This window comes from Gopherus flavomarginatus, chromosome 3 (assembly GCF_025201925.1).
Source record: "Gopherus flavomarginatus isolate rGopFla2 chromosome 3, rGopFla2.mat.asm, whole genome shotgun sequence".
NCBI lineage: Eukaryota > Metazoa > Chordata > Testudines > Testudinidae > Gopherus > Gopherus flavomarginatus.
In genome coordinates this window covers 45,104,309-45,117,047 of record NC_066619.1, presented here as the reverse complement: position 1 = coordinate 45,117,047, position 12,739 = coordinate 45,104,309, and the positions used below count along the sequence as shown (strand labels likewise).

The following is a 12,739-nucleotide window of genomic DNA, read 5'->3' as shown; positions in this document are numbered from 1 at the left end:
GATGAAGTTACTATCTAAGCAATATAAGATGCAGCCACATGATGTGACTATAAGCGATGGAAAGAACATTATGCAGTCGCTATGCTGAAATACTGGCTTTGCTGTATTCTCTTCATTTGTAGAATTCCATCTGTCCTGGGTGAGCTGCTGCCAGCTCGTGGTCTTCATTACTGGGAAACCACTGTCACTGGCTGCAAAGGCTACCGGATTGGAATCTGCTATAACTCTACATCAGAAGGCAGCAACCTGGGGCAGGATGATACTTCTTGGTGCATATGTTATTGTTCTACACAAACGAGGTAAAGCTGAGTGAGTCTAGGTACTTGCAAAGTTACATTTTTACACATGGTGGAAGACATCTTTCTTTGTTTTTTATTTCTTCAGATTTAAGTCATAATTAAAAATATACCTGTAAAAGATAATAATATACCTATAGAAGTACTTGACACTTAGTCTGACAGCAGCTTAGCACATCTGGCAGCATTAAAAAACAAACATTTATCAGGCACAAATGAACCCAGTTCAGTTCAACCAGCAAGTGGATCGCATACAAGGTTCTGGGGACATAACCTCAACCCGCTTGCAAAACCCTATCAAAAAAGGCTTTTGGAGCATGTGCAGAAGGTCACTTCTGGAGCACGGAGCAAGTTCCAGAGTTCTGGAGATCACACAAAGCACACTCTGCCAGACCTTCCACCCTTTTATAATGAGGGGGATCCAGCTTGAGTGCCCCTGTTGGCTGCAGCTGCGGCATAGGGAAAGGGACAGTCCCAGGTCACTTAGGGCTGTATAGGTAGGGCTATGATTTGTCATGGAGGTCAGTGTGGTTATGGAAATCCTGAACATGAATGGAGTCAGTGCAATTTTGGAAATGGATATATAAAGACATTTGATTAGGCCCGAGTGGTGGTGTGGCTTGGCTCACAGGGTTCAGCACCACTCAGGTTTGGCCCCTCTGCCTCTATCTGAAAAGCTGTGGATGGGCCAAACTCAAATGATGGTACAACCCCATGTGCCAGGTTGCAACACCCAGCAAGGGAAGCTGGGCCCAGCCCTGTGGGACAGAACTGCTGCTGTGGAGTGAGAGTGGGGTAAGCTTGTTCTCCTTTCTGTGACTTATCTATTTTCCCCCTGCACCTTTGGCATGAAATTTACTAAAAATTTCCAAGCCAAAATCGTAGCCCTATTTATAGGACATGAGTATACTACAGGTTCAAGTAAAGTGCCAACCTTTGGGGAGTACATTTTTTATTTAAACCTAAATCTGAGCATATTAGCAACAATCAACTAAATGCAGCATTTGAGATAAGTAGGGCATGATATTGTGAGGCTCTGAGCATCCTCAAAGCCCCATGACGCCGTAACTGGGCCCAGAGGCCGGAAAAGAACGAAGGTTGCATTGATGAAGAAGATCAAAATGGGTGTCTTTCTCCTGAAAGAGAGTTCTTTGAAATGCTGAGGGGCTAGTGTAAGAGTTCAGAGCGTAGAAGGTAGTATTATGAAATAATGTCAGCTTAGACATGTAGTAAGTTTCATACTTCTCGGAGATCTCCTTCAGTGTGTGAACTGCATTGTGCAAAGTGTACGAGAGGCAGCAATTCGTTAATGGCTGGGAAATAAATGGTGGTAGTTTATTTCTGATTAATGGCATCATGGATTCACATTTTGTTTCTATTTCCCATTCTCCACAGTTTCATTTATAAATTCTTCCACCATGGTGTAATGAGTGATGTTTACATGACGGAACAGCCAGCCAGGGTCGGCATTCTGCTGGATTATAAAGCTGGGAGACTTTCATTCTTCAATGCAGAGAGGAGACTAGCTCTGTTCACCATCAGGCACAGATTTACTAATGCTGCTCACCCTGCCTTTGTTCTGGAGAAAGCTGGCGTACTTAACCTTCACACAGGAATGGAACTGCCAGAGTTTGTAAAACACAGCTAATCTCTTGCTTTCAAACTATCTGGAAGACAAACCATTATAATTTTTCGGGGGGTGGGGAGAAGGTATCTGTTTTTCTCTTAGCAAATGTTACCCGCACCATTCTCCCATACATCAACACTAATTGTAATTATACACATAGCACTCTGTGCATGGAGAGGATAATAGACTCCCTCCCACTTAGTATGTATCTTGTGGTATATATTGAGTTATTCTCTAAAGGGAAAAGGTGTATATTAGAACCGAGCATTGGGACAGGGAAAGATAAATTCATGAACAGGAACTGCAGTCTTTACTACGATAGAAAACAATTACAATATTAGCTGAATTTTTTTACGTTTGATGATGATCTTGTGTATGAGATAAGTGCTTCTCTCTTTGAGCTTTAGAAATCTGCATTTCTACAGAAATAAATGGGCAGAGAAAATAAGATCAAAGGGGCAACATTTTCAAGCCAGCCCCAAACTAGCCTCCAACATTGCTCTCACATGTTTTGAATCCATAGACTCAACATTTCCCATCCGCATTATTCAGACAGTCGCAGTTATTTGATTTGTGTGCGCAAATGCCACTTGTAATGTGAATAGATGTTCAGCAAAAATATGCATGTGCAATTTTGGAGTCCAACGTGTTGCCTGTGTTTCTGGTCCTAAAATTACTGCCTGGCTGGCTTAAAGGATAGATAGGGTCCTATAGCTTATGACTTTAGAGTAAAATTGTCATCAGCATTCCTGTGAATTGTCCCTTTTTCATCTGTGACATAATTGCTGTTGCCTTTGATCTTACCTTACCCAGGTTCACACTTATAGAACTCCCCGTAGATGATCTCCTTGCCTCTGCTCTAATCTGTCTTTTTGTCCCATTTGAGCCTTGTCTCCACTAGCATTGGGCCCTAGTTAGCAAGCTGCAATGCTTGGGGGCTATTGTGATGAGCTTGCTAGAAATTGCTAGATAAGAAGACAAAGATGGCATCGGAATGTGATTAAACATTTGCCTGCAGAGCTATATTCTGGTATGAACCCTAGCCAGTGTTAGTTAGAACTGTATTTCAAAGCACTTTACAAATCAGCACTATGGGCCCTTCATCTCCTGGCCAGATTCACTGGTGGTGGTGCCAATGAAGCCCTGTGAACCCCTGGTGTGTATTGACCTTAAGGGATGGCAGGCAATGTGATGCATGTTGCCCATTCTTGTGGTTCCTCACTGGGCTCACTTCTCATCTCAGTTAATCCCCGGTACCCTCTGAAGTAAGTGGGGTTTCACATGTCTGAGAGGAGTTGCTGTTGAAAATAGTTTTTTAATTAATTACAGTTTAGATTTCTGCTTGTCAAGATCACAGTTGGTGTCCAATCTGCAGTCTATTTTATTTATGTTTTGTTTTAGCAGCATCTAAAAGTGTACTAGAGGCATCACAAAGAAATAGTAAGACATGCTCCATGTCCCATAGGGTTTACGCTCTGATTTTGGTGCAGTGACAGGTGTAACAAATACCCAGGGATGGACAAGGTCAGAATGACAAGATCACACAGTCATTTAGTTTAAGCCTGTGCACATCTTGATGAGTCAATTAAAAGTGCTTTTTTGCCTCTAAAAATTATTTCTGCTCACTGGGAGCATCCTGGAAGGAGTGCATCCGAAGGAGTCTTTTGAATCGACAGAAGGATTCAGCTGGCTTGTTGGCTTGGGAGAGGGGAGAGTGTTCCATGTGTGTGCAGAGGACTGTGTGGAAAAGTAACACAAAGGGGGCACTGAAGGTGGTGATATTATCAGAGCTGAAGGGGCCGGGGGAGGTGGAAAGCAGAAAAATAGAATAGAGGGAGAGAGGCTGCGAGGCTAGGTCAGAGATGTAGGCTGTGTGCATTCCTAGAGCACCCAGAAAACCAATGATTTCACTGGAGATTTGAGTGCAGAAACAATACAGGATTGAGCTTTTAATAGCTAAATTCAGAAACTATTTATGAAAATGAAACTAAATCTGCAAATCCCAGTTTTCCAGTTATTTTATCTGTAATGTCCTTGTTATGGTATAATTTTCCACTCTGAACCTTAGCATCCAAAAGATGGGGTACCAGCATGAATTTCTCTAGCTCAATTACCAGCTTAGTACTTGTAGCATTGCCACCAACCAGGAATTTCAGTGCCTGGTACACTCTGGTCCCCCCAAAACCTTGCCCGAGGACCCCCAAGACCCAGACCCTCTGGATCTTAACACAAGGAAAGTAAACCCTTTCCCTCACCGTTGCCTTTCCCAGGCTTCCCCTCCCTGGGTTACCCTGGAAGATCACTGTGATTCAAACTCCTTGAATCTTAAAACAGAGAGGAAAATTCACCTTCACCCCTCCTTCTCTCTCCCCTCCCAGACTCTCCCTGAGAGAGAAAGTAATCCTAACACAGAGAGAAATTAACCTTTCTCTCCCCCTTTCCTCCTTTCTCCCCACCAATTCCCTGGTGAATCCAGACCCACTCCCCTGGGGTCTCACCAGAATAAAAAAAACAATCAGGTTCTTAAACAAGAAAAGCTTTTAATTAAAGAGAGAAAAACAGTAAAAATTATCTTTGTAAATTTAAGATGGAATATTTTACAGGGTCTTTTAGCTATAGACACTGGGAATACCCTCCCAGCCTAAGTATACAGGTACAAATTAAAATCCGTTCAGCAAAATACACATTTGAACTCCTTCCAGCCAAATACACATTTGAACTCCTTCCAGCCAAATACACATTTGCAAATAAAGAAAACAAACATAAGCCTAACTCACCTTATTTACCTAGTACTTACTATTTTGAACTTATAAGAGCCTTTATCGGAGAGATTGGAGAGAAACCTGGTTGCACGTCTGGTCCCTCTGAGCCCCCAGAGTGAACAACCACCAAACACTAACAGCATGCACAAAAACTTCCCTCTCTCAAGATTTGAAAGTATCCTGTCCCCTGATTGGTCCTCTGGTCAGGTGGCAGCCAGGCTCACTGATTTTGTTAACCCTTTACAGGCAAAAGAGATATGAAGTACTTTTGTTCTATTAACTCTTACTTACCTCTTTATGACAGTCCTCTACTACTTGTCATCGCTGCATCCTTGCAGGGCAGCTGTGTCCCGCGAGCCAAGGGTAGCTTCATTTATCAGCAATGCCATGATGTATTGCAGGGTGGACAAATCAAGGTTAAGGAGAGCAAGAATGGCAAAGAAAACCAAAAACACTTTTTGTGACAAACTAGGATCTTTCAGGCTATATTTACAAATGACAAAACAAAGCCTTGTTTATAACCATTCATTGTTGTGCAGGTAGTATTATAATAGCCCTTCTAGATCAAAGGCTTTTTCGAAATGGTTCCAATTATACAAATACAAGATCTCTGTCTGTCTTGAAGGACTACCTGATAGGGTTCCTGGATGTACTGTACAATTCCAGTTATCCATATTCCCTTTATCCAAAAATCCTAGTTATCCAAATCCAGTGTGTCCCCCATGTAGTCCTGTGTTCAAAATAGCACTTCCATTTAGCTGAACACTTGGTTATCCAAAATGTTCAGATGTCCCCCAGGCCATTTAGCTAAATGGAAGGGAACAGTATTTTTATATTTACGTTTTTAAACTTCAGTTTTGACCTTGGATGCCCATGTGCATAGCACCAAAAAGTGAAATGTGTTTACAGGACTTACAAGTAAGTTGTGTCCAAAATTTAGATTTGACGAGGATTTTGCCATTTGCCTACTGCAAAAGCTAGACCTGTCAAACGTAAGAAGCGATGGTTATGGGTTGATTCTAACCAGTATACCGGTATATCTCTATGCTTTTGTTATTTGCATACTTCTGTCTGAAAACAGAAGATCTGGAGCATCTTTCATTAGTAATATATTCCAAATAAATCTGGAAATATCTAAAACAGATGAACTGGTCGGATGCAAAATAAATATAGAACTATCTGCCCACCTGTGACTTTACACCTCTTCAAAGAAAATTAACGAAACAAATGCAAAATCCAGCATGCAACACATCATATGAAGCTGTGATTCTCCCTGGTAGATTTTAGGTCAGAGTTTGTTTCAGTTAAATCCATGTGCATGATAGCAGAATTTAGCCCTCTGGATTTATAAATTTAAGTAAGGGTTCTACTCATCCACATACACGATGAAATCTCAACTTAATTGTTGTGAATGGCAAAATTCTCATAGGCTTCAGTGTGGCCAGGATTTCTCAAACAGTCTATATGTTTTCTGTGAAGTATGTGGATAACCTTAATTTAACCAATAATTCAAGAATAATGCAGTACAGATTACTAAAATGTGTGTACAATGTCTATTTAATTGACCTGTTTCAAAGTACCACATGTGAGAGAATGCAATAGAACATTGAATGCTGGTAGGAAAAGGATAAATATATTTAAATGGTGAAAAGCATGTTGATTAAAAACAATTAGTTCTTGGGTTATATACATTTTTGTTTGCAGCTGTCAGGAACTGTCTATAAGAAATGGGGAGCAAGTTATACATATTTGATGTCCCCTCTGATGTTGGATACTTTTGTTTTTTGAGCTGTCAGTGTTTATTTTTTGCATAATGCTAGTCTCAATTACTAATCTGGTCCACATTAATTAATATTGATTGAACAAAGCTTGGAAGCTCATCCTAGCTTGGATAGCCAGAACAAAGCACATGGTAAATAAAATGCATTGCCCAAGACTTGTAAGCATACATATTGGTTAGAGATTTACCAAATTTACAAGAAGCACAGATGTTGAAATCCCACAATATGATCTGCCAAAACACAGCAGTATGCAGTGTAAACTCTGCTGCCCTTAAGAACCTAGAGATGCAGTTATGGGCTTTTTGTATTTGCTTTTGTGACTACAGGCCAGAGATGAGCTCCTAGAATTTATTTACCAGAATGTGCTTCTGGTGTAAGTTTGAGTATAAAATATAGTCACTCTTGCTTTTCGCTATGCAGTGTATTGAATCAAGATGTTGGGGCTTGTTACACCCATTTTTCTGGCTACTGTGATTAATAGCTACCTATACAAAAACAAGATCCAAGTAAATAAATTGCTAATATTCTTGATGATGTTTTTGTTTAATGATGCATTATAACTGTGTGAATTATTTTTTATGCATAGGCTGCTAGCTCAGCTGGTAGTGGCTGAGACATTTTTCCAAATGCTAATGAGTTTATGCAATATGTGTACACAGTCTGTTCATCATTCCACGCTTACCATTGCACAGGTGCACTTCAGAGTCAAGACAATGCAACAGTAAGAAACTAAGGATGCTCAAAATACTCTGAGGTGTATTTTTATCTTGAGGCATGAGGATTTGCACTTGCAGCTGTTATTAGCATTAGTTAATATTTAGCCTGAGCCAAAGCCCACTAAATGCATTGGAAAGAGTCCCGTTAGCTTCACTGGGCTTGGATTAGGTCTATAAATCCTTGTGCTTGGAGGTAAGAATATATGCCTGACTATAAGAGATGATCATTAATTTCTATTGTCAAAAACAAGTGCTGAATGGGACTTTCACTAGTATAGATAGTATTGATCTGCAAATCTCACTTAGGCCTTTCTATTCCAGAAAAAAACCTAAATGCTTCATTTCAATGTCAGCTTGTAATAGTATATATCAAATAGAACTTGCTTTTAAGAGTGCACTGCAGAGCATATGGGGGCAGGGGTGTCTATGAGTAATAATTTCCTCTTCTGTTGCAGTCAGTACTTTTTTTTTTAAGGGAAACATCACTTACGTTTAAATTTCTTTGTTCTAAAGATGATCTAGAGAGACCTTATTTTTGAAATATGGAAGAAAGAAAAAAAATACACTATGGATTATGTATCAGAGGGGTAGCCGTGTTAGTCTGGATCTGTAAAAAGTGACAAAGGGTCCTGTGGGATCTTATAGACTAACAGACGTATTGGAGCATAAGCTTTTGTGGGTGAATACCCACTTTGTCAGATGCAATTATGGATTATGGAATTTGATTATGGTATCACCAAGCCTAATTTATGACATGTAGGTGCTAAATCCACATTATTGTGATGTTTTCTTTGGTTTATGAGTGAGCTACACATTCTTATTGCCACTGTAAGGTTGGGTTGTTTTTTTAATAGCATATAAAGACTAAAGTGAAGTTAGATTAATTTGGAATTTTCCTCTTCCAAAATCATTCACAGACTGGGACTTCAGATAGGTTGAGGGTTAATCTGGATTTTGAAAATAGCAATACATGTTATAGAATCACTAATCTGCATAAAGAAGCTAGATCCTATCAGATTATTTACCTGACCCGCCAGGAAAAGTAAAGGCCCTATTCTGCCTTCAACAGTGTGTTGTGCAAATGAGTTTCAAAGTTCATTGTAACGGAGATATTTTTGCTTATGCTCTGCATACCAGAGGGTAGCGTTCTCTGGTCACGGACCACATCTCATTGCAGTTCCTCATGAGGCACAACATGTGGGGAATGGAGCAGAGATTCCCCCCAAACGGAAGAATTGTCCCAATTATAGCTAAGTCATCAGGTGAAAAATGTATAGTTTAAAGTATTGTTCTACTCTGAAAAATGACTGTGTATAAATGGCACCTTCTTAAACAGCATGTATGTTGCCTGAGTGTGTTCAGAGATGCATCTGCTCATTTTACTGACAAAAATACATGTTCACTTATTTTTGGTTTATTGTGGCTAACCCTGCAGAATCAATGCTGTTAATGATGAGTGATGTTAATAACTGGAGTCTATTATGTGTTATGCATCACCAGATGTGGTAGCTAAATTCCAATCAGCTATACCTTTACAAATCCACAAGACCAGGGGATTGCACAGATGTAACTAGGGGCATAATATTCCTTGCAGAATCTTTATTTCAGGTGATAAGGCACAAGGAGGAGTGAACCCAGTATGACTTTCAGAGCCTAATCTGAGTTTGCAGGGCTGACTATGAGAAAAATCATCTTTCTGCTTGTAAGTCAAGTACATATTACATATTCCAGTCCTGTGAGGTGCTAAAATCCTCCTGAGAGGTGCTTAGCAGACTTGGATCATGGGACATGATAAATATATCATCTCACACATCCATTTTCAGAGAAACTTTTCAGAGCAGAACTGCATCTTCAGGTAAAATTAATTAAGGTTATCTGTAACCATGTACTAGTTATCTGCCTGTTTTCCTTATGTTTCCTCAACTAGACCTATCAAAATTCACACTCATAAAGTCAAGAAGCCCCACTGAAATTATACAAATATTATTATGTAGACTAAAACTAGAGGAAAAAATAGTTTACATGCAACTCCCATAACACACACAGTTGTTTATGTGCTGATTACATAATATTAAGGAATCATGATGCAGTTATTTCTTATACATGTATATTTTCTTATCTCTACTATTAATTAAATGCCATATATAAAGTTACTATTTACATGGATACTTTCTAGATTTATCATACTGCCAGTGCTTAATAAATAAATGTTGATTATTTTATCTTTAAAAAGGTGAGATTTTCTTTCCATTCACATTTCCATCTCTTGCTTTAAAAATAGTCAGTCAAAGATTTTTCCTTATTTCAGCTAATAGCACGTTTTATATAGGAGCATAAGACATTACACAGATGTTTGTATAACTCTCATCACCATAGTATCAGAGCACCTTTGAGTCAGGGGCATCTCTGGGGAAAAGGAAGTGTCTGTCATAGCTGTGGGTCTGTGCCTGCAGAACATATTTTTATAAAACTCCCATTGAAGTTTCAGGACTGCAAGACTGGGCCCCATATGTTTATTTACAAATTACTGCATGAGAGTCTAAACTACGCTTCCTGAAGATAAGAGTGCACAAGTAAATCACCAAAAAGAAGAAAAGGGCCAAATCCCTCTTGTCTTACTCCAGGAGGTAATTTCATTAAAGTGTATGAGAGGATTTGGCCCATTTAGTGTCACACTTTTGCTTCCCTTGTGCATGCGTAACAAGCTGGACAGTTACTCTTCATTGCTAGTTTATAGCATTTTTGCTGCTTTTTTTAAAGATCTCCATTACCGGCCAAATAAGGAAGATGCTAAAACCCTGAGTGGTTATAAGCACTTCTCTTTAAAATCAGCTATTTTTCAAAGGAAGCTAGAATTAATTAGTGCAACTCTCTGTTAACAAATACAATCTTGATATTGAGTTAAGCAGGTTGGTTTGATCTTCTGGAGTTTAAAATAGTAGTGAGCTCATCTCTTAGCAACTGAGCTAAGGGCTGGCAGTTAAGCTTCTTTTAAAATATAGAGCTATTAAAGTGATTGAATTATCTGCATTTCAGATTTTAAAAACTAACACATCTAGAATTTTCATTTTGTGTAGACAGTACTGTGGAATCTGTAACACTACATACCTTGTGGATAGTAATGAAGCTTTTAGAATGAAGTCTCTCAGTCATGACTCTGGAGTAGAAATACCTGGATCTACGTGTTTTAAAGGTGATGCATATTGTGTGGCCAAAATTCCCCCTCTCTAAACTGCATTGACTTTCTCTTATCTGCAGTGCAGAGGTAATAGAGAGAATTAAAGGTTTTAGTGTAGTGGGCTAATGTAAAGCCACAGATGTGTGCTTTAATGAGATGCTGATAAGGAGGCATGTTAAAAAACATAAGGACCACTAAAGATGTGGAAGGGGAAGTTAGCTAGGAGGACAAAAGCATATGGACATTGGAGAGTGGTAAACCAAATGAAGGCATTTTAAAAATTGTACTGCAATCTTTATTGAATATTACAAGTGCAGAATATACCATATGGACCTGTATGGTGGATCAGAGAGCAAGAGTGCAGATCAAGGGGTAGAATTTTACATGTAACAGCCTATTTAAATTGGCTGTAACCTACTTTCTAACGTTGTAAACCCAGGTTCTGGGAAACGAGAGATGGAAGCAGCGATTTTACCAACACTTCAGCTAGGTGTTTGACATTGCAAGAGAGAAATATAGGGGAAAGCCTGAGACACATACTATATTTAAATTCTTCTTTGTAGAAATAAAGATTATTTTTGTAAAGCGTGCTAACTTTCTTAAGCAAAGCATTAAATATGAAAATTCATATGCCTTCTATTGTAATATGCTATATTTTACCCAGGTTGCTGTTGAAGAAATGTTGTTGGAAGTGATTATTTCATTAAACATATTCAGAGAAAACATCTTTTGTTTTTCCTTGTTCAAAAATCTCTGTTAACTGATTATTGAGAAGACACTGTAGGTTAGGGGAAATGAGCTGTATTATTTTAACTTGACTCTTGGTGTCTTTTTTTTTTTTTAAACATGTATGGTGATCTTAGACGTAATCTGAACTAGCTAGATCACTTACATATTCATTTGAAAAGGAAATGTTACAAATCTTAGGAATCTGTAACGCTGCAAAACAAAATGAGTCTAGAGCCATGCTTTTCTTTGAGTAGTATCCCATGGGTGCTCCACTTCAGGTGCACCTTTGCTCTGCCCCACTGATCAGAGATTTTTGGTAGCCGTGCCCCCAAACATGGGGCTGCACAGGCAAACCGCCTTAAATTCCTTCACAACTGCCTTTGTGTGCCTGTTCTCTAATATTTAGCTTTTTCTCAGCTACCTTATAGTTACTTTCCTTACAGTGATATAGTTGTTGGAACAATTATTCCCTTTGTTTTTCTTAAAAAAACAAAACATGCCCCCCCTCATTTATTCATAGAGCTAGTTAAGTAGGAGATTTCCCTTCCTAGGGGTTAAATGTTCATCAGTTTTGCTTGGGGATGCCAGCAGGACCGGCGCTAGGAGTTTGAGCGCCCTAGGTGGACGGCAATTTTGCTGTCCCGCGTGCTGGTCCCACGGCTCCGCTGGAGCTGCCGCAGTGGTGCCTGCAGAGGGTCCGGTGCTCCGCAGCTCTGGTGAAGCTGCCGCAGTCGTGCCTGTGGGAGGTCCACTGGAGCTGCGCGAGCAGCCGACCGTCCGCCCGCAGGCACCACTGTGGCAGCTCCAGCGGAGCCGTGGAACACTGGACCGTCCGCAGGCACCACTGCAGCAGCTCCTCCGGAGCCGCTTGCCGCCCCCTCCAGCGAAACAGCGCCCACCATTTATTCTGGCGCCCTAGGCGATTGCCTAGGCTGCCTAAATGGTAGCGCCGGCCCTGAATGCCAGGCTTCCCAGGAATCAAGAGGTGTCTCTCCTGTTGTCAGGCTATTCTGATAAGTGGTGGATGCTCCCACGACCTTCACTGCCTGGGTTATACTCGTATCCCCAGTAAGTGCAAGATGTGCCCTTCCTTCAAGGGTAGATCCCAAAAGAATAGAGAAAATAAGTTTAAACTCCTAATGATGGCGCAAGCTTCATGTCCAGCTTCAGCCCCAAGAGTGGAGGACCCCCCTGTACATAGAGCTCCCCGGACAACTAGTACTGCATCCACATGGATGTCTTGGTCACTGGAGAGCAGTGGTAGGCAGTACTGCAGCACAGACTACATCTATGCAGTGATGAGCTGCCAAAATCTTAACAACCGGTTCTCTATAAAAAGTTCTGATTTAAGGGGGGGAGGGGCCGAGGGGAGACATACTTGTGGGGCTGGGGGCCCCTGCAGAGCCTGGGGCAATTGCCCCACTTGCCCCCTCCCCTCCCCTCTGACCAGCCCTAGAGCTTGCAGCACCCCCCACACACACTCACACCTTGCCGGGAACCTCAAAAAGCGGCAGCAGGACGACTCCCGAGCTCAGCTGAGCTGCCCAGCTGGTGCCGGCGGCTGGCCACGCTGCAGCTGGGGGGAAGTGGGGGAGGGGTCCAGGGAGCTTCAGCCTCCCCAGCTGGGAATCCTGGGAGCAACAGGATGGT

The 12,739-nt window shown here is 40.9% G+C and overlaps 1 protein-coding gene across 2 annotated transcripts in view; it reads left to right on the top strand.

Annotated features, from left to right (window-relative positions):
* Nucleotides 1–12,739, top strand: part of LOC127047924 (cardiomyopathy-associated protein 5-like) — a 478,816-nt gene that overhangs the window by 55,755 nt on the left and 410,322 nt on the right. The window contains exons 12-13 of one of the 2 annotated variants that reach the window (XR_007773520.1): nucleotides 123–299; nucleotides 1,692–10,364. Coding sequence is in view for 1 of the 2 variants with exons in the window: in XM_050946851.1 (XP_050802808.1) it covers nucleotides 123–299; nucleotides 1,692–1,944 (430 nt within the window). In the remaining variant the exon portion in view is untranslated. Of the gene's footprint in view, nucleotides 1–122; nucleotides 300–1,691; nucleotides 11,086–12,739 lie in introns of those variants that run through there. The other variant, XM_050946851.1, reaches the window with a different exon arrangement.